Below are 21606 nucleotides of genomic sequence, written 5' to 3'. Positions count from 1 at the left end.
TAGACACTCCAGCTACTAGGTTCATCCCGCCCTTTTGTGGCAGAACCTCCAGCAGAGGAGGTACCCGTGCCGACAGTTACCGTGGCAAATCCAAGAAGGGTTCCAAGTCCGCAAAAGGCAGGATCTGACTGCCTTCCTCTCCAGACAGCAGTGGGAGCCAGGCTCAAGTTCTTCTGGCGAGCTTGGGAGAGCAGAGGTGCAGACGCTCAGTCTGTGAAGTGGCTAAAGGAGGGGTACAGAATTCCGTTCTGCCGCAGTCCCCCTCTAGCTACATCTCCCATCAACCTCTCTCCCAACTACAAGGAGAAGGACAAGAGGCTAGCGTTGCAACAAGAGGTGTCGCTCTTGCTACAAAAGGGAGCGGTAGTCATAGTCCGGGACCATCAATCCCCGGGCTTCTACAACCGTCTCTTCCTGGTAGCGAAGAAGACAGGAAGTTGGAGACCGGTGCTGGACGTCAGTGCTCTCAATGCTTTTGTCACCAAGCAGACGTTCACGATGGAGACGACGAAGTCGGTCCTAGCAGCGGTCAGGAAGGAGGACTGGATGGTCTCGTTAGACCTGAAAGACGCGTACTTTCACGTCCCCATCCATCCAGACTCCCAACCTTTCCTAAGGTTCGTCTTTGGAAAGGTCGTGTACCAATTCCAAGCCCTGTGCTTTGGCCTAAGCACGGCACCTCTTGTGTTTACCAGACTGATGAGGAATATTGCCAAATTCCTTCACTTGGCAGACATCAGAGCCTCCCTCTATTTGGACGACTGGCTTTTAAGAGCTCCGTCAAGTCGTCGCTGTCTGGAGAATCTCAGATGGACTTTGGATCTGACCAAGGAATTGGGCTTCCTGGTCAATATAGAGAAGTCCCAACTCGTCCCATCCCAGACCATTGTCTATCTAGGTATGGAGATTCAGAGTCGAGCTTTTCGGGCTTTTCCGTCGGCTCCAAGGATCAATCAAGCCCTAGAATGCATCCAGAGCATGCTGAGAAGGAACCGATGTTCAGTCAGGCAGTGGATGAGTCTAACAGGGACACTTTCATCGCTGGCCCAGTTCATCGAGTTAGGGAGACTCCACCTCCGCCCCCTTCAGTATCATCTAGCTGCTCACTGGGAAAAGGACATGACGCTAGAGGCGGTCTCAGTTCCTGTTTCCGAAGAGATGAGGTCTACACTGACGTGGTGGAAGAACAGCATTCTTCTCAAGGAAGGTCTACCATTGGCTGTTCAGACCCCCGACCACCGTCTCTTCTCGGACGCATCGGACACGGGCTGGGGTGCGACACTGGACGGACAGGAATGCTCGGGCACGTGGAATCAGGAGCAAAGGACACTTCACATCAATTGCAAGGAGCTTTTGGCAGTTCATCTGGCCTTGATAAACTTCAAGTCTCTCCAGCTAAGCAAGGTGGTGGAGGTGAACTCCGACAACACCACAGCCTTGGCTTACATCTCCAAGCAAGGAGGGACTCATTCGAAGAAGTTGTTCGAGATCGCAAGGGACCTCCTCATTTGGTCAAGAGATCGAAAGCTTTCGCTGGTAACGAGGTTCATTCAGGGCGATATGAATGTCATGGCAGATCGCCTCAGCCGGAAGGGTCAGGTCATCCCCACAGAGTGGACCCTTCACAAGAATGTTTGCAGCAGACTATGGGCCCTGTGGGGTCAGCCCACCATAGATCTATTCGCTACCTCGATGACCAAGAGGCTCCCGATGTATTGTTCTCCGATTCCAGACCCAGCAGCAGTTCACGTGGATGCCTTTCTGCTGGATTGGTCCCATCTAGACCTGTATGCGTTCCCTCCGTTCAAGATTGTCAACAGGGTACTTCAGAAGTTCGCTTCCCACGAAGGGACACGGTTGACGTTGGTTGCTCCCCTCTGGCCTGCGAGAGAATGGTTCACCGAGGTACTGCAATGGCTAGTGGACGTTCCCAGGACTCTTCCTCTAAGAGTGGACCTTCTGCGTCAGCCTCACGTAAAGAAGGTACACCCAAGCCTCCACGCTCTTCGTCTGACTGCCTTCAGACTATCGAAAGACTCTCAAGAGCTAGAGGCTTTTCGAAGGAGGCAGCCAGAGCGATTGCCAGAGCAAGGAGGATATCCACTCTCAGAGTCTATCAGTCAAAATGGGAAGTCTTCCGAAGCTGGTGCAAGGCGAATGCAGTTTCCTCAACCAGTACCTCTGTAACACAGATTGCTGACTTTCTGTTACATCTCAGGAATGTAAGATCCCTCTCAGCTCCTACGATCAAGGGTTACAGGAGTATGTTGGCAGCGGTCTTCCGCCACAGAGGCTTGGATCTTTCCACCAACAAAGATCTACAGGACCTTCTTAGGTCTTTTGAGACCTCAAAGGAACGTCGGTTGTCCACTCCAGGCTGGAACCTAGACGTGGTTTTAAGGTTCCTGATGTCATCAAGATTCGAACTGCTTCAATCAGCCTCTTTTAAGGATCTCACATTAAAGACTCTTTTCCTCGTTTGCTTAGCAACAGCTAAAAGAGTCAGTGAGATCCACGCCTTCAGCAGGAACATAGGTTTTACATCTGAAACGGCTACATGTTCCTTGCAGCTCGGTTTTTTGGCTAAAAACGAGCTTCCTTCCCGTCCTTGGCCCAAGTCGTTCGAGATCCCAAGCCTGTCCAACTTGGTGGGGAACGAACTAGAGAGAGTACTTTGCCCAGTAAGAGCTCTTAAGTACTATTTAAGACGGACAAAGCCATTACGAGGACAATCAGAAGCTTTATGGTGTGCTATCAAGAAGCCTGCTCTACCGATGTCTAAGAACGCAGTTTCTTACTACATCAGGCTTCTGATTAGAGAGGCACATTCTCATCTGAAGGAAGAAGACCTTGCTTTGCTGAAGGTAAGGACGCATGAAGTAAGAGCTGTCGCTACTTCAGTGGCCTTCAAACAGAACCGTTCTCTGCAGAGTGTTATGGATGCAACCTATTGGAGAAGCAAGTCAGTGTTCGCATCATTCTATCTCAAAGATGTCCAGTCTCTTTATGAGAACTGCTACACCCTGGGACCATTCGTAGCAGCGAGTGCAGTAGTAGGTGAGGGCTCAGCCACTACATTCCCATAATCCCATAACCTTTTTTAATCTTTCTCTTGAAATACTTTTTATTGTTGTTTTTGGGTTGTACGGAAGGCTAAGAAGTCTTCCGCATCCTGGTTGATTTGGCGGGTGGTCAAATTCTTTCTTGAGAAGCGCCTAGATTAGAGGTTGTGATGAGGTCCTTTAGTATGGGTTGCAGCCCTTCATACTTCGGCACCTAGGAGTCGTTCAGCATCCTAAGAGGACCGCTAGGCTCAGTAAGGAAGACGTACTTAAAAAAAGGCAGAGTAATAGTTCAAGTCGACTTCCTTACCAGGTACTTATTTATTTTATGTTTGTTATTTTGAATAACTGATAAAATGAAATACGGGATACTTAGCTTCTGTGTTAACTTGTATGCTGGTCTCCACCCACCACCCTGGGTGTGAATCAGCTACATGATCATCGGGTAAGATTAATATTGAAAAATGTTATTTACATTAGTAAAATAAATTTTTGAATATACTTACCCGATGATCATGAATTTAAGGACCCGCCCTTCCTCCCCATAGAGAACCAGTGGACCGAGGAGAAAATTGAGTTCTTGTTGACAAGAAGTACTTGAGTACCTGCTCACAGATGGCGCTGTTGTGTACACCCCCACCTGTATAGCGATCGCTGGCGTATCCCGACCTTAGATTTCTGTCGGGCAACGGAGTTGACAGCTACATGATCATCGGGTAAGTATATTCAAAAATTTATTTTACTAATGAAAATAACATTTTAAAAGCTATTCATAAGCTTCATTGTGATTTTTTTTTTCATAATACTTTAACAAACACTAATTGTTCATATTGCATTTCCATTTACGGACAGCAAATTACAGTGGCTACATTGCAACACTGGTGTCATTTTCTATTTGTTGCAGAGAGGCTGTAATTAATCCCTTTTTGATAACTTCAAAGGTCTTTTTTCAATATTTAACTTAGCCGGTGATTATATAGCTGCAACTCTGTTGCCCGACAGACAACTCTACGGTAAAAACTCGCCAGCGATCGCTACACAGGTTGCGGGTGTGCCCAACAGCGCCATCTGTCGTCCAGATACCCAGTACTCAATGTAAACAAAGACTCAATTTTCTCTCTGTCGAGCTATCGACAAGACGTACTTACTCGCTGTTGCTAAACTGGAGTTTTTTCACAACTAATTGGTGAAGTACTTTATTCTAGTTTTGAGCTTTCGCTGTGCAGGGTTTCTCTTCACACAAATCCTTGAACTCTTTTTGATAACGGATTCTTTGTTGATGACTTTTTGATAGTTTTTTGAATTTCCCTTTGACCAATTCAAAATGGCTGACCCTTCACAAGTCCCAAAATTTAGGAAGTGCAATGCTAGGGACTGTTCAAGGCGTCTTCCGAAGGCTTCTATCGACCCTCACACTGTTTGTTCCAATTGTCGGGATAAAACCTGTCAATTGGAAGATCGGTGTGAGGAGTGAGTTGGGCTTTCGGAATTCAAATTTATCGAATTCCAAAAGTATACACGTAGGCTAGAGAGAGATAGAGTTAGGAGAAGTTCTTCTCGTTCTGTTAATATATCCTCTCCTCATGCCCCACAACCTATTCCTTCCCCTGTAGTGGTTGCTCCTAACCCCCCTCCTGGCACTCAGGAACCTTCGATGGCTGATATGATGCGTGCCATCCAGGCTCTGGGTGAGAGAGTTGAGTCCCTTGCTAGTGACCGTAATCAGCTCATGGCGGATGTGAAGGAGCTTAAGTGCAAAAGTGCAGTGGGAAGTGCTAAAGTGCCGAGTGATAGTGTTGTGGATAGTGTTGCGCTTGAGGGTTCGTCTGTTCGTGCCTGTCGTCCTCCTAGTCCGGGACCTCTTGCAAGCTCCCAAGTCCAGGGGAGAAGCAATGTCGTACGACAAATGGGTTCGAGAGGCTTTAATCAGCGAACAGACGTTCCCTCCGTGGTATCGGGCGTATCTACACAAGATCGCTCCTACCTAACTAAGACGAGAGAGCCCATTTATACCTCGTCTTCGGAAGGTGTTTCTCGCAAGAAACCCTGGACCAAGGTCTCACGACCGTTAAAACGCAAGTCGGTCCCTTCAGCGCAAGTCCAACGGCCCGGTTGTAGCCACTGGGTCAGTTCGGACTCGCTGCCGTCATCCGATGACTGCTCACCGCCTAAGAGAGGCAAAGCGGGTACCGCTTCAGACAGTAACACCGTCTGTCGCTGCACCTGCTCCCGTAGACCCTAAGTGGTCTCTACTGCAAGACATGCAGTCAAAACTGACGTCTCTTATGCAGGACTTTCGTGCGGAGAAGGTTGCTGCCGCACCAGCTAGTGCAATACCTAACCTACAACCTTCCACACGATCGGTTGTGCGTCCTGTGGACGCTGAGGTAACCTTCTCATGCACACCAGTTGAGAGAGTTCCGCCACCCATGCGTTCCAGTGTGATCTGCCAGCCGCATGTTGACGTTAAGCGACGCACGGAGGTCTCCGTTGACGTTCGGGAGGTTCAACAACTGTCAGAGTTGCTTTGTTTTGACGCGGTGCGTCAACCTCCGCAACCCAGTGTGCTTTCCACTGCGCACCCACATCAGTCCAGACAGGCTGGAGTAGACGCTGTGCGTCCCCGCGCTGCCATGGTTGTTGCCAGCTCACAGACTGGGCAGCAGTTCCATGACGTTGCGTCCGGCTCAGTCACGCATGCACCCGTGCGACCGGACTCAGCGAACCAGCCGTTACCCACTCCGTTGCCGTTTCCTCATCAGTTATCGGATGAGGGACTTTCTGATGATGCTGTTGCTGCACACATAGATGAACCACAATCTGAATTGGACGAGCCTAAGTCTACTCAACCCTCTTTGGACTTTAGGAAAGTTTTGGCCATTTTCAAAGAGATGTTTCCGGACCAGTTTGTTTCTGTGGCTCCTCGTTCTCCTCCGTCAGAGTTTGTGTTAGGCATGCCGTCTACCACTCCTGCCTTTACTAGACTCGTCCTCGCACGCTCGTCCAGGAGAGCTTTGCGGGTGATAGGAGAATGGTTGCATTCCAAGAAGAGTTTAGGGAAGACAGCCTTTACGTTTCCCCCTGCTAGACTCTCTTCTAGATCGAGCGTCTGGTATGCCACGGGAGAAGTTCTCGGCTTGGGAGTTCCTGCCTCTGCCCAGGGCGACTTCTCAAGCCTCGTAGACTCTCCCCGCCGCCTTGCCATGAGACGCTCAAAGATATGTTGGTCATCTTTGGACCTGGACCACCTTTTGAAAGGTATCTTTAGGGCCTTCGAAGTTTTTAACTTCTTAGACTGGTGTCTAGGAGCCCTAAGCAGAAAGATCTCTCCGACAGAGAAAGAGACTTCCTTGCTCATTATGTCCTGCATGGACAAGGCCGTACGTGATGGGTCTAATGAGCTTGCTGCATCATTTGTGTCCGGAGTCCTTAAAAAGCGTGAAAACCTATGCTCATTCCTTTCAGCTGGAGTTACACCGTGCCAGAGATCCGAGCTTCTTTTTGCTCCTCTTTCCAAGTGCCTTTTTCCAGAAGACCTGATTAAGGAAATAGCCGCTTCATTGATACAGAAGGACACTCACGATCTTGTTGCGTCCTCCGCTCGCAAAGCTACCCCTTTGCCTACCTTGTCAGCTAGACCAAGGATGGACACTCCAGCGTCCCGTTTTATTCCGCCCTTTCGTGGCAGAGCCTCCAGCAGAGGAGGTGCTCGTGCCGAAGGGAAACGAGGAAAGAAGAAAGGAACCAAGTCCTTTAAGGGCAGAGTTTGACTGCCAGCTTCTTCAGACAGCAGTGGGAGCCAGACTCAAGAACTTCTGGCAGACCTGGGAAAAGAGAGGCGCAGATGCACAATCTGTGAAGTTGCTCAGAGAGGGGTACAAGATCCCGTATGTACGGAAACCCTCTCTAGCAACGTCTCCCATCGATCTCTCTCCCAGGTACAGAGAGGAAGACAAGAGACAAGCCTTGAAACGGGAGGTGTCTCTTTTACTAGAGAAGGGAGCGGTGGTCAGAGTCTCGGACCTTCAATCTCCGGGATTCTACAACCGACTCTTCTTGGTGTCAAAGAAGACAGGAGGGTGGAGGCCGGTGCTAGACGTCAGTGCTCTGAATGTCTTTGTCACAAAGCAGACGTTCTCCATGGAGACCACAAAGTCAGTCTTAGCAGCGGTCAGAAGGGAAGACTGGATGGTCTCTTTAGACCTAAGGGACGCCTACTTCCACGTCCCCATCCACCCGGACTCCCAACCTTTTCTGAGATTCGTTTTCGAAAAGGTTGTCTACCAGTTTCAAGCCCTGTGCTTTGGCCTAAGCACAGCTCCTCTTGTGTTTACGAGGCTGATGAGGAATGTAGCCAAATTCCTTCATTTAGCGGACATCCGAGCCTCCCTCTATTTGGACGACTGGCTTCTCAGAGCTTCTTCCAGTCGTCGCTGTCTGAAGGATCTCAAGTGGACTCTAGATCTGACCAAGGAATTGGGTCTCCTTGTCAATATGGAAAAGTCACAACTGGTCCCATCCCAAACTATTGTGTATTTAGGGATGGAGATTCACAGTCTAGCTTTTCGGGCTTTTCCGTCGGCCCTCAGAACAAGCCAAGCCCAGTTATGCATCCAGAACATGCTGAAGAAGGAACGATGTTCAGTCAGGAAGTGGATGAGTCTGATAGGGACGCTATCATCCCTGGAACAGTTTGTGTCATTAGGAAGACTACACCTCCGTCCTCTTCAATACCACCTAGCATTTCACTGGAAAAAGGACAAGACGCTAGAAGCGGTCTCGATCCCCATTTCCGAGAAGATGAAGTCTTGCCTGACTTGGTGGAAGGACAGTATCAGCCTAAGAGAGGGTCTTCCCCTGGCTGTTCAGACTCCCAACCACGTTCTCTTCTCGGACGCATCGGACGTAGGCTGGGGCGCGACATTAGACGGTCGGGAATGTTCGGGACTATGGAACTCGAGTCAAAGGATAATGCATATCAACTGCAAGGAGCTACTGGCAGTACATCTGGCCTTGAAAAGCTTCAGGTCTCTCCTTCAAGGCAAAGTGGTGGAAGTGAACTCGGACAACACCACTGCCTTGGCGTACATCTCCAAGCAAGGAGGGACCCACTCACTGACATTGTACGAGATCGCAAGGGACCTGCTCATCTGGTCAAAAGGTCAAAACATATCACTAGTAACGAGGTTCATCCAAGGCAACTTGAATGTCATGGCAGATTGTCTCAGTCGGAAGGGGCAAGTAATTCCAACAGAATGGACCCTCCACAAGGATGTATGCAAGAGTCTTTGGGCCACTTGGGGCCAACCAACCATAGATCTCTTTGCAACCTCGATGACCAAGAGGCTCCCAATATATTGCTCACCAATCCCGGACCCAGCAGCAATACATATAGATGCCTTTCTCCTAGATTGGTCGCATCTAGATCTATACGCATTCCCACCGTTCAAGATTGTCAACAAGGTACTGCAGAAGTTCGCCTCTCACGAAGGGACAAGGTTGACGCTAGTTGCTCCCCTCTGGCCCGCGAGAGAATGGTTCACCGAGGTACTTCGATGGCTAGTAGACGTTCCCAGAAGTCTTCCTCTAAGGGTGGACCTTCTACGTCAGCCACACGTAAAGAAGGTACACCAAAGCCTCCACGCTCTTCGTCTGACTGCCTTCAGACTATCGAAAGACTCGAGAGCTAGAGGCTTTTCGAAGGAGGCAGCCAGTGCGATTGCTAGAGCAAGGAGAACATCCACCCTTAGAGTCTACCAATCGAAGTGGGAAGTCTTCCGAAACTGGTGCAAGTCAGTATCTGTATCCTCGACCAGTACCTCTGTAGCTCAAATAGCTGACTTTCTCTTATACCTGAGAAAAGAACGATCACTTTCAGCTCCCATTATCAAGGGCTACAGAAGCATGTTGGCATCGGTCTTCCGGCATAGAGGCTTAGATCTTTCCAACAATAAAGATCTACAGGACCTCCTTAAGTCTTTTGAGACCACGAAGGAGCGTCGTTTGGTTACACCTGGTTGGAATTTAGACGTGGTACTAAGATTCCTCATGTCAGACAGGTTTGAGCCGCTTCAATCAGCCTCCATGAAAGATCTCACCTTAAAGACACTTTTCCTGGTATGCTTAGCCACAGCTAAAAGAGTCAGTGAGATTCATGCCTTCAGCAAGAACATCGGATTTTCGTCTGAAAAAGCTACATGTTCACTACAACTTGGTTTTCTAGCCAAAAATGAGCTACCTTCTCGACCTTGGCCGAAATCGTTCGATATTCCCAGCTTATCGAATATGGTAGGCAATGAACTAGAAAGAGTCTTATGCCCTGTGAGAGCTCTTAAGTTCTATTTAAAGCGAACTAAACCTTTACGAGGCCAATCTGAAGCTTTATGGTGTTCAGTTAAGAAACCATCTTTGCCTATGTCAAAGAATGCTTTATCCTACTTTATCAGACTGTTAATACGAGAAGCTCATTCACATCTGAGTGAGGAAGACCAAGCATTGCTTAAGGTAAGGACACACGAAGTTAGAGCTGTCGCAACTTCCGTGGCCTTTAAGCAAAATAGATCTCTGCGAAGTATAATGGACGCAACCTATTGGAGAAGCAAGTCAGTGTTTGCGTCTTTTTATCTAAAGGATGTCCAGTCTCTTTACGAGGACTGCTACACACTGGGACCATTCGTAGCAGCGAGTGCAGTAGTGGGTGAGGGCTCAACCACTACAATTCCCTAATTCCATACCCTTTTAATCTTTCTCTTGAAATGTTTTTATTGTTGTTTTGTGGGTTGTCCGGAAGGCTAAGAAGCCTTTCGCATCCTGGTTGATTTGGCGGGTGGTCAAAGTCATTTCTTGAGAGCGCCTAGATTAGGGGTTTTGATGAGGTCCTGTTGTATGGGTTGCAACCCTTGATACTTCAGATCCTAGGGGTCGATCAGCATCCTAAGAGGATCGCGAGGCTCCGTAAGGAAGACGTACTTAAAAGGCAGAGTAATTGTTCAAGTCGACTTCCTTACCAGGTACCTATTTATTTTGTTTTTGTTATTTTGATAACTTCTAAAATGAAATAAAAACTCTTAGCTCATAAAAGTGTAAACATATATTGCTGGTCTCTACCCACCCCCCTGGGTGTGAATCAGCTATATAATCACCGGCTAAGTTAAATATTGAAAAATGTTATTTTGATAATAAAATAAATTTTTGAATATACTTACCCGGTGATTATAAATTAAAGGACCCTCCCTTCCTCCCCAATAGAGACGCAGTGGGACGAGGAGAAAATTGAGTCTTTGTTTACATTGAGTACTGGGTATCTGGACGACAGATGGCGCTGTTGGGCACACCCGCAACCTATGTAGCGATCGCTGGCGAGTTTTTACCGTAGAGTTGTCTGTCGGGCAACAGAGTTGCAGCTATATAATCACCGGGTAAGTATATTCAAAAATTTATTTTATTATCAAAATAACATTTTTCATAAGATCCTTTAGCATCACACTGCATACTGATATTTGTGTTAAAGTGTAAAAGGATTATTGCAGGGGGAGCTGTGACAGACTTCGATGGAGATGGAAGATTAGAGCTTATCATCTCACATGGCGAATCAGCTGAACAGCCATTAAGTGTCTTTAGACTTCATCCTGATGAGGTACAATCAATTTAATATCACAACCTATTCAACTTTATATATTGCTGAATTGCTTGAAATCTTTTGATCTTAAAAGCAATAACTGTACTTTAACATGTCAGGGGAAAGAAGAATTGTTCCCTCTTTTCTTTCTTGCATAAAGCTTAAAACTCCCTTGCTAAAGTAAAGTTTTACTGTTCCAACAAATAAACCCCTTACTTTAAGACCTTGTTCATAACCCATGCATGAAACCAGAAATATTGATCCCTTTGTTGGAGTAAAAGAAAAGTTAGTACATGTGCATACTCTCCTAGGACCCAGCTATTTAGGTAAACTATATATTGTGTTTGCTGACTGAAACCGTTCCAATAATTCCCAGACCGTTGGGACTTGGAAACAGCACCTGCAGTTTTCTTTACTGGAAGGAAGGTAGTTTTTAAAGTTCTGTAAGCCTTTTATTTACTACTTTCATTCACTAGCTTTGAGCTATTCAGTTCTTTTAATTTTTAATTAATTTTGTAACTATTTTCTGATGAATATATTTTTCTTACGGTGTTTGTTTCTAATTACATTAATGACCGATTATATTTGCTTTCTGATATTATGATGTTTTAATGCTTTTTATCTATTTTTGAAGTATAAAATCTCAATTAATTTCTTTAGAAGTTTATAATGTTAAATTTTTGCTTACCTCGTTATCTTACATAAATTTTGTCCATATTAGCAGCTCATTTTCTTCTGTGAATTTATTTTTGTGTACTGTATCTTTTGATATTTCAGTGATAAATCCAGTCTCTCTGAAGGCCCTATCATAAATTACTTATTGTTGTCTTTTCACATTTTTATGTTGTTTTCTTGGGAAAATGTATTGTATTACAGTACATATTCATAAATATTACTTTATACTTGAACTCTAACATGCTTATTCCTATTTGTCACTGCTTTCAATTAGCTCTAACAGTCTCGTTGCCATTTGTCACTGCTTTTAATTAAAAATGCCCTTAGCAAAGATTTGTCCATGAAAGTATCTAATTGATTTGATATTTTGTACTTTAATTTAATAATTTATTAGTAATTTTACATGGGTAATTTTTACTCACACAAAGTTTGTGAACTTTCAACATAACATTATTCATCTGCTTTTGTATTAAAATGCACATTGATAGTCAGGGTAAGCATAATGTTTTTACATCTTCACTAAACACAAAATAAAGGTTCTGAACACAAGAACGCTTGTTGATATCACGGTGCTATAGAAGGAATGATGGGAGAAGCGTGGGTAGTGGTGGGGGTGGGGGGCAGTAGCCGTAGTAGCGGGCAGTAGTCGGATGTAGAACGGCCCCTTGTAGTAACGGGTGATGTTGAGGAAGGAGAAGACTAATTGGTAAGGGACCTCTGATAGTGGTTTTAACACGCCCCAGTTACTATACCGACACCCTATAAGGGTGAGCGGGCTGGGTATATTCCTGGCATTCCATGCAACTTTTTTCTCTGGTATATTTAGCAGTATTTATACCTTAGAAATAGTGCTATAAGGAGCATTTCACTGGGCAACACAGGTCCCTCGCCCAGAAATAGATTTTTCCTTCGTCAAAATTCCTTTTTGGGTCTTGACTGTAATGAATCATCATGATCATTATTTAACTCTGTCAAGTGATTTTTTCATTCCATGATTGAATTTTTCACTTTGCCATGATTTTTCTTTATTCAGTGTACATTACTGACAGAATACATTCAAGTACCCTGATGAAAGATTTTCAGTATTTCCTGCTATTTTTGACTCCCTGTTTTGTGAAGTTGATGTTTAGCTTTGAACTGTAGTAATGGTGCTTATGGAAGTGCCGGTGCCTTTGTTGCTCTCCTCAACTCATCACTTTCCTCTGTATCTTTGCTTATTATTGGCACCTACTTCTTTGCCATCTTCTGTTTCAGATGATATACTGCATTTTTTTTTCAGGGAAAGGACTTCTTACTTGCTTAGTAGGAGAACGATTGTTTTGCTTCTTGCTCTGTTGCATGTACTACCCTCTGTTCCTTGGACATAAAGGAGGCTTTTGCCAGTCGTATCAAGCTCCTTTAATGTTACTATATGTGCTTCGTATGTGTCACTTTTGTTGTGCTTTGGGCATATCTTCTTTGGAAAACTTTAATCTGAAAATTCCCCCTTCTCTGATCATTCAACTATCCCACTTGCATCAGCATTTGTCTTCTCTCTCTCCTCCCACCATTTTATTAATGGTGATGCTTGGTATGGACTAAGCCTTCTGTCTTTTCTCATTACCTGTCACACATACTCCCTGCTTTTAGAATGTTCAGTCTCTCCCCTGTTGCTGATTATTTTGCCCTCAGAGCATTGTTCAAGGACTCATCTATTTAGGAGCTTCTTGAGTTGAGGTCCGATCCTCCTTTGAACCTGAAATAACTGCTTCTTCCGAGGCTTAAAATTCTCCTTTCAAGTTTTATGTTGGGTTAAATAACGAACTGATTCTAAGAAGAAACTTTGGTTGGCACTTATGATATTCGAACTATTAGGCTATGACATGGCAAAATATTTCTTCAGCCTTCAAGTCCTTTACTGCCTTCCTGAATTGTTTCTTTCTTCAGCAGGCTGTTAAGTTTGTATGCTCTAAGCAGCATCTTCAGCTCAATGAATTTCATTCAACTGCTTCAACATTAGCAGCTCAAGTCTGTGGCCTTTCCAGGTAGAGTTCCTTCTAGTATTAATATTGCATCAAAATCTTTCTGAAATTTTGTCTTTTAAACAACCAAGACATCTGTCAACAGAATTGTTCTTTTCCTTTACAATGAAAAACTATGACCTTCTCACATCAAGTATGAAACATTTATTTTTTTTTTTACTCAGGCAATTTTTTCTTAAAATGATGTCCCATATAATTATTTAATTTGCCTTATCACTTGAGAGACAAAAGTTTACTTGACTTTAGGTCAGCACCCTCTAACTCAAGATTTTTTTGTTCTTCTCCAATGAGGCCTTGTAAGTTTGCCCTTCTCTTCAGGTTTTGGCTGATGTTTTGGAGATTCATCTTCCCCATCAGATTTGCCTGTCACATCTTAGGTCTCCTTCAAGATATTAGTATGCCTGTTGTTTATGCTTCCATACCCATGTTTATATTTGTTCTTAATTTAACATGGTCTCAGTCCTACTCTTGTGTGCCTCCTTCCCCTTGGAGCCTTTTATTTCCTAATGCAATATTTGGTCAGGAGTTCCTTTGTCCCTTCAGGTCCTTTTCATCTTACTAGTGTGATTCCCTTAGAGTGCGCTATACTTAGTTTCTTGTTTAGTTCATTGTAAATTAATTGGTTCGTTAGGAGAAAGATATTATTATTTAAAAAAAAAAAAATACAAACAGACTCGCGTACTTTAAGTTGATTCTTTTTCCTTATCCTTCAACTATGTCAAAGCAGTTCATTTTCAAAAAAAGAGGTGATTCATTTCGCTACCTGGGAGCTATAGGACAGTGAGCACATGTACTACTTTACCCAAGACATCTGATCATTCCCTTTTAAGTAGATTGATAAATCTGAGATTCATTTTGTGATGCACAAAAACGCATATGTAAATAGTATTACATATCTGTTTTAATAGTGGATTTTCTAATTACTGTACACTATATTATCTTTTGGCAGGATTTATATCAGTACGGATGGCTACGTGTCTATGTTTTAAGTCGTCAAGGTGCTCCTGCAAGAGGAGCAAAAGTCACTCTACATACAACAAAAAGGAAGCATTCTCGTGTTATTGACTGTGGCTCAGGGTATTTATGCCAGATGGAACCAGTTGCACATTTTGGTCTTAAATTAGATAAGCCAACAAGGTGTGTTTAATTGCTTGAATTAATCATAATACCAGGTGAATTATCTTATAGTCTATTTGTTAATTCCAACTCCATTAATTATATTTAGCCCTCTTTTGTGGTTTTGATGTTCAAAGACATCTTAGTTCTAAGGTCTTGAAGATGGAAGAGGTAGAAAATCAAAGAGAGAAACTGCTTGTGTGCCTATGACCCATTAGTTGGTAATACTATTCTAATAAAATGAGAGAAGTAACAAAATGTCATATCTCCTTGGAAGTATAACATGATGCCCCGAAAATGGGAGACGGCTCTTTGTCGTCTCCGTATTGGTCACACTCAGTTGACATGGGTTTCTGCTGAAGGGCCAACACTAACTGTATTGCGATGACTGTTTAGTACCTTTAACAGAGAGGCATTTGTTGACCAAATGCCCCAATTATAATAACTTAAGAAATAGATATCTGTTTGAGGCTCGAGGTGAGGATGGCAGGTTCATCTTTGCCAAGATTCTTGGACATGATGTTTCCTACTATGCGAGTGGCATTTTTGGGCTCAAGCCATGTCGTCTTGATGGAAGGTTCCTATAAGTAGATTCCTAAGGGATATTTGACTACAGTGATATTCCTAGAGAATTTACCTTTAGGTCTCCAGAATTCTAACTCCTGGCGCGAATATCCTTAAAATTTCTCTTAAGGATATCGCATAAGTCAAGGGACGTATATCTTGATACGACACATAGCAATCTTCACCCCGAATAGCATTTTCGCCTCGAGGGGGAAGAGTGGCAAAAATAGAAGGGGAGCCATTATCAAGGTTACCCTTTCTCCCATACTACTATTGAGTATCTAGATGGCGCCATATTCAAAATGGCGGTTATTCCTATTATTGTAGCGAATTCGCACGGTGGTGTTCCCTGTTAATCTAATGTTTTTGATCGATTTTGTGAGGAAATATTATGCAATCTCCAGCTTCTTTCGGATCTGGAAAGTTGAGTACAGTATTGATTCTTTACAGTGTATAATTTTTAGCTCCTGCTTCACAGTGAAATGAGAGTAATTTATATGTGTTGAGGAGCTAGGCCTGTCACCCGAGGCACCATGGGCGCTATCGTTCGTTATGCATGTGTTATTTAGTTAGCAGAATGACTTCCCGGTTGTAATAGCATTAATAATTTATGAAAGCTATTTAGGCACAATTATACTAGTAAAGAGATTTATTTTATGCATAATTTTCTCTTCCTTTGTCGATCGTATACGTTAGAGTTTCAGCAATTTAGGTAACCGAGATCTCGTCTTGCCTAGGCTACTTAGCCTAGGCAATGTAGTATACTTTCAGACATTATCCCCGTTTACCCTCGTGTATCGTTTTATTGATTCAATGGGAGATAGTATATCTCCTAGAATTATATAACTCGATACTTGTCTCCTGTGGAGATTTAAGGGTAATCCCTCCTTCCCTCTGAGTGCCACCGCAGGCGGCAACCCTTTCTGGTCTTGCCATAGAGTAGTTCACTCCGGCTTGACTAGGCTAGAGTTTTCTGTCTCCCACCTTGGCCGGCGAGAGCCCGGCTTTGGTTTTCGACAGAACCTCAGAGTATTCAGTCTTTCTGCCGGCGGCAGAGCTACAGGGTGAGTAGTCACTCCCCTGCCAGCTTATAGCCGCCGGCATAGGAGGCTAAGCCTCCCTAGGCCACACCTAAAGTGGTAGTATGATGCCGCCACCTTCTCCCCTGCGGCCGAGAAGACTAGTCCTGTGTTGGCAGACCCTAGGCTGAAGAATAGACATTCTTCTGCTGCCTAGGATGGCGCCGACACTGAAACGATGTTTCTCCTGTGTTGAGAGGCGGCGGCAATCCTGCCGCCGCCTCTTAACACCACTTCGGCAGACCTTAGGCTGAAGAATAGATATTCTTCTGCTGCCTAGGATGGTGCCGATATCAAAACAGAGTTTCTTCCTTGTGTGGTAGGGGCGGCAACCTTCCCGCCTTCTTCCACACTTTATACAGGACCCTTTTCCCTGCTCCCTCTGTCCTTTAACGATGACTTAGCCATCGCATTCCTTGTGGCCGTCGTCCTGCAATCTCACCGCTTGCCGGGTGGGTTGCGGGGGTAGCTGGGCTCCGACATAAGCAGCTGTTTAGCCACTCAGTCTTTCCGTTACGGACATAAGGATCCGGGAGGGTTGTGCCTGCTATGGCGGCTGCCGGTGGGAGACCCCTCTGTCGCTGAAGGTTCTTCAGTCCTCCCTTGGACTGCCATCCACAGTCCTGTAACCGGCAATGCCGGCAACGGACTTTGCGGCTGGATGGAAGCCTGAATAATGCATTCTTCCCTTCCATTTGAACCTTATTTCTGGAGAAAGGCAGTAAGATTATATACCTATATCCTTATTTACTGTAAACATACATTGTAATAAGACAGCCCTTCACTCCATGCTTTCTCTCTTTCTATCAGCTAGTGCCGCCAGGTACTAACACGGCCGGCAGCATGTTGGCTGGGCCGGTGCCGTCAGGTACTTACTCAGTCGGCGGTATGCCGACTGTACGCCGACTGTACCAGTGCCGCCAGGTACTAACCAGCCGGCTATATGCCGGCCGGACTGCGCCGCCAGGGACTAACTCTGCCGGCTGAACTACAGTATATATTATACAGTAGCCAGTATATGTGCAGTAGAGTACAGTATATACTGCAGATAGAAAACTATTGTATATATTATACAGTAGTTATTTTCCAACATATCTTGTGTATCCTTGCCCAGTCTTTTGCTGAGACCAATCCTATATTGAAAGAATAGAATTCCTTCAATACTCTGATTAGAAATCAGTTTACAATTTACCCTACAATATTAAATATTTTAGAAGGGTCAGTGGTAGTACACTTTTCTATCCCTAAAGGTTAGAACCCTTATCTTTGAGTTTCCCTGATCAGGAAACTCTATAGTCTTAATATTGGAAGGGAAGGTCACAGCAATTGGCTGGGTGGGATACACAAGTATGTGTCTTTTCTAATTTCTAGTCCAGCCGGCGACATGCCGGCCGGACTGTGCCGCCAGGTGCTAGCCATGCTGGCAACACACCGGCTGAACTACAGTATATGATTATACAGTAGCCAGTATATTTACAATATAGTATATACTGCAAACAGAAAACTATAGTACTATTATACGGTAGTTAATTTCTAACATACCTTGTGTACCCTTGTACAGGCTTTTGCTGAGACCAAACCTATATTGAAAGAATAGAATTCCTTCAATACTCTGACTGGAAATCAGTTAATACTTACCCCACAATATTAGATAATTAGAGGGGTCAGTGGCAGTGTACACTTTTCTATCCCTAGGGGTTAGAACCCTTCTCTTTCGAGTTGCCCTGATAAAGGAAACTCTTTATCTTTAATATTGGGAGAGGTTACAGCAATTGGCTGGGAGGGATACACAAGTTTGTGTCTTTCTCTATTTCTTTCTAGCTTACTATCCTAAGCTATAATGATTAAAATATGAATAATTGCTTATCTGTTTATCATGTGAGATAAACAATCGTATACTGTACTCATTTTATTTTCCTTTCTTTACAGGAGGAACCCCAGATGAAATGCAATGCGATCTTCTGCAATCTTAGGAGTAAGTACTTCTACGGTCATAAAGCATGCAGGTCTCATGCCCCCTGCACCATTATTACGGAATCCCTACAATATTGGGACCCCCAAGTCTGCAATATCTGCCGGACCTTGGTGATAGAAGGTTTTGATGACCCCAAGGAGTCTAGGGATGCGGCACATAAAAAGCTACGCAAGTGGGTAAGAGGGTTCCAGAAGAACTCTCCGGGACCATACCTACCTAACGATAGGATGCGTAGCTTACTGTTCCCGAAAGCGGGTAGTGAAATGGCTGTGCCCCAAGCACGAATCGCACCTCCCTGCGTCCAGATTGCCATCGAGACGGATGGCAGGGAAGCGTTGCAAAGTATGGACATCCACCAGAAGGTAAGGATGTCGGAAGTGTCTATGGACACTGAAAAGGATCTATTTAAGGATCATCCCGAGGAGGAGTCTACTCTACCTCTGGAAGAAGATGATGATGTCGTGTCGGAATTCCTTCCGTCTGTGCCGGCCCCGGAGCCGTTACCCTCGACGTCTTCACCTTCTACCCCTCCATTGGACAACACGAGCCAGGCGCTGGCCCATCTTACGGATTTAATGGAGAACATTCACAAACGAGGTGAAACAAGGGAAGCGAAATTCAAGAGAGAGCTCCGTGAAACTCCACTTATCGCCTCCCGAGGGTCATTCAAGCGACCCAGAGGCCAAGACCTCCCAACCCGCTCCAAAACCAATCTAACCTTCTCTGTAGGGAAACTGGACGCGGACATCGCTGGACGACAGTTTAGCGAGAATCTCCCTAAACTTTCAGATTTTCTCTTGGGCAAGGAACAAGAGACGAAGGAGAGACTTGCGGCCTCTTTATCCCTACAAAACTGCATAGAGATGTGTGCAGGCCAACAAAGTACCCCAGACATGCTCATGGTCCTGGCCAAAATGCATATGGCCACCTTAGTAAAGGACCTGTATGCTTTCATGAAGGCTAGGAGAGCCTGTAGAGAGTTCGTGTTTGCTGCTGCAATAGTGAAACATGAACCCAGGAAGCTGATATCTTCTAACATCTGGGGTAAAGACCTCTTTCCGAGCGAAGTAGTCAAAGAGGTAGTCGAGAAAGCCATCACGGAGAATAGGAACCTTCTCCAGAAGTGGGGCATCTCTTCAAAGAGGAAGTCTTCCCCCGGATGTGGGTCCCCAACCTAAAAGGAAGACGAAGTCTAGACTTTTCCCTCGGCCTGCTCAACAACATCCCACAGTTACTATGACCGCGGTGCCCCAGATAGGCGGTCGAGGAGGTAAACCCTCCGATCAATTGAAGCAAAGAGACGCTTCCGGTAGGAGGGAGGTTCCAACAATTTCAGGATCATTGGACCTTCGATCCTTGGGCCCACGACCTAATCAATATCGGACTAGGATGGAAACTAGACATGTCTCCACCAGCATTTCCTCAACTCTTCCAACACTCCAACCCCCTATTAGAAGAATATACCCTATATCTCTTGAGCATACAGGTTATAAGGAAAGCAAAGTCATTCAAATTGCAGGGAAGGCTGTTTTGTGTTCCCAAGAAGGACTCAAGAAATCTTAGAGTCATTCTGAACTTGTCGCCACTCAACAAGTTCATAAGAAACAGCAAGTTCAGGATGTTAATCCTTCTACACATAAGGACCCTACAGGTATTACAAAAAGGGGTGTTCACAGTCTCGATAGACCTGACATATGCCTATTGGCACCTTCTAGTCAGTCGCCCCCTCTCCTCCTACCTAGGATTCAAGTTACAGAAGATAAAGTATGTTCTAAACATAGTCCCAAATATCTTCATGAAACTGGCAGACGCAGTCGTGTAACAACTACGCCTAGAAACTGTTCAGGTAGCAGAGTACCTGGACGACTGGCTGGTGCGGGCAGCATCCAAAACGGATGGTCTGCAAGCATCCAAAGAAGTTACCAAGCTCCTGGAATGTCTGGGATGCAAAATCAACTTCAAGAAGTCTCAACTATCTCCAGCTCAAGGGTTTCAATGACTGGAAAATCATTGGGACCTGAGATCACATTGTCTCTCCATTCTCTCAAGGGAGAGGAAGGAGATCGCAGGGTCTGTCAAGAGACTAATGTAATCCGACAGGATTTCAAGATGCCAACAGGAAAGAGTATTGGGTTCTCTCCAGTTCACAGCAGTAACAGACCCGGTGCTAAGAGCACAGCTGAAAGATGCATCAGGAGTCTGGAGAAGATACGCATCAAACGCTCAAAGAGGTCTAAAATGATCGATATCGCCCTTATTTCAATCACTTCTCAACCCATGGTCGAAGGCCAAGAGCCTAAGGAGGACCGTGCCCTTGCAACCACCTCTGCCGTCGATGACCATCCACATGGATGCCTCGACGGAAGAATGGGGAATTCACTCCCATCACAGGAAAGTCCAAGGGACTTGGTCATCTCTGTTCAAGGCCTTTCTAATCAATATTTTGGAAGCCATGGCAGTCTTTTCAAGTTGGGAAAACTCTCCCCTCGCAGACCAGCCCTCATCAGGCTGATCTTGAACAGCGAAGTGATAGTGAGATGTCTGAACCAACAAGGCTCGAGATTGTCCCATACAATCCATGTGATATTAGCCATCCTTCGTCTAGAGAGATGGCACCTATCATCAGTTCACTTACAAAGGATCCACATTGTGACAGCGGATGCTCTACTCAGGCTCAAGCCGATAGAGTCAGAATGGTCCACAGACGCAGAATCATTCTCTTCTATCTTGGAACAAGTCCCGGAAATGCAAATCGACCTCTTCGTGATGAGCGTCATCAAGAAACTACCTCGATATGTAGCCCCATACGAGGACCCTGTAGAGGAGATAACGGACGCCATGTCCCAAGTTTGGAACGAATGGACCCTGAATTTCCTGTTCCTTCCATCCAATTTCCTAAGGAAGGCCCTCAACATGCTGAGATCCTTCCAAGGAACGGCAGCTCTAGTGGTTCCCAAGTGACCCAAGAGCAACTGGTTCCCTCTACCGATAGAACTGAGGCTGAGGCTGGTCCTTTTACCGAACCCAGCTCTATCTCAACGGGTTCTGAAGTCGACTGTCTCCGCTTCATCACAGAGACCCCAAAACCTTCATTTCATGATTTTCTCACCCTAGCGGTTAAGAAAAGATTTGGGATCTCAAAAGGCAGCATAGACTTCCTAGAAGAATACAAGTCTAAGTCAACTAGAAGACGATATGAATCGTCTTGGAAAAAGTGGGTTGCTTTTGTTAAAGCAAAAGGACCGAAAGAAATTTCAATAGATTTCTGTCTGTCCTTCTTTATCCACCTTCATAATCAAGGTCTGGCTGCCAACACAATAACTACGTGCATGTCAGCCCTGACTAGACCTCTTTACACCTTTCAAGTGGATCTGACGTACAAAATTTTTAACAAGATCCCGAAGGCATGCGCTAGACTTAGGCCTGCAGCTCCTCTGAAACCCATTTCATGGTCTTTGGACAAGGTCCTACATTATGCTTCATCTGTGAACAATGA

The 21606-nt window shown here is 45.1% G+C and overlaps 1 protein-coding gene across 1 annotated transcript in view; it reads left to right on the top strand.

Moving 5' to 3' along the window:
• LOC137633336 (cartilage acidic protein 1-like) overlaps window positions 1-21606 on the top strand; it is a 77131-nt gene that overhangs the window by 38674 nt on the left and 16851 nt on the right. Inside the window, exons 11-12 of the mRNA XM_068365584.1 lie at window positions 10592-10698; window positions 14326-14513. Of these exons, the coding sequence (XP_068221685.1) occupies window positions 10592-10698; window positions 14326-14513 (295 nt within the window). The remainder of the gene's footprint in view (window positions 1-10591; window positions 10699-14325; window positions 14514-21606) is intronic.

Source organism: Palaemon carinicauda, chromosome 42 (assembly GCF_036898095.1).
Source record: "Palaemon carinicauda isolate YSFRI2023 chromosome 42, ASM3689809v2, whole genome shotgun sequence".
Taxonomy (NCBI): Eukaryota; Metazoa; Arthropoda; class Malacostraca; order Decapoda; family Palaemonidae; genus Palaemon; species Palaemon carinicauda.
This window is presented reverse-complemented; position numbering and strand designations above follow the sequence as displayed.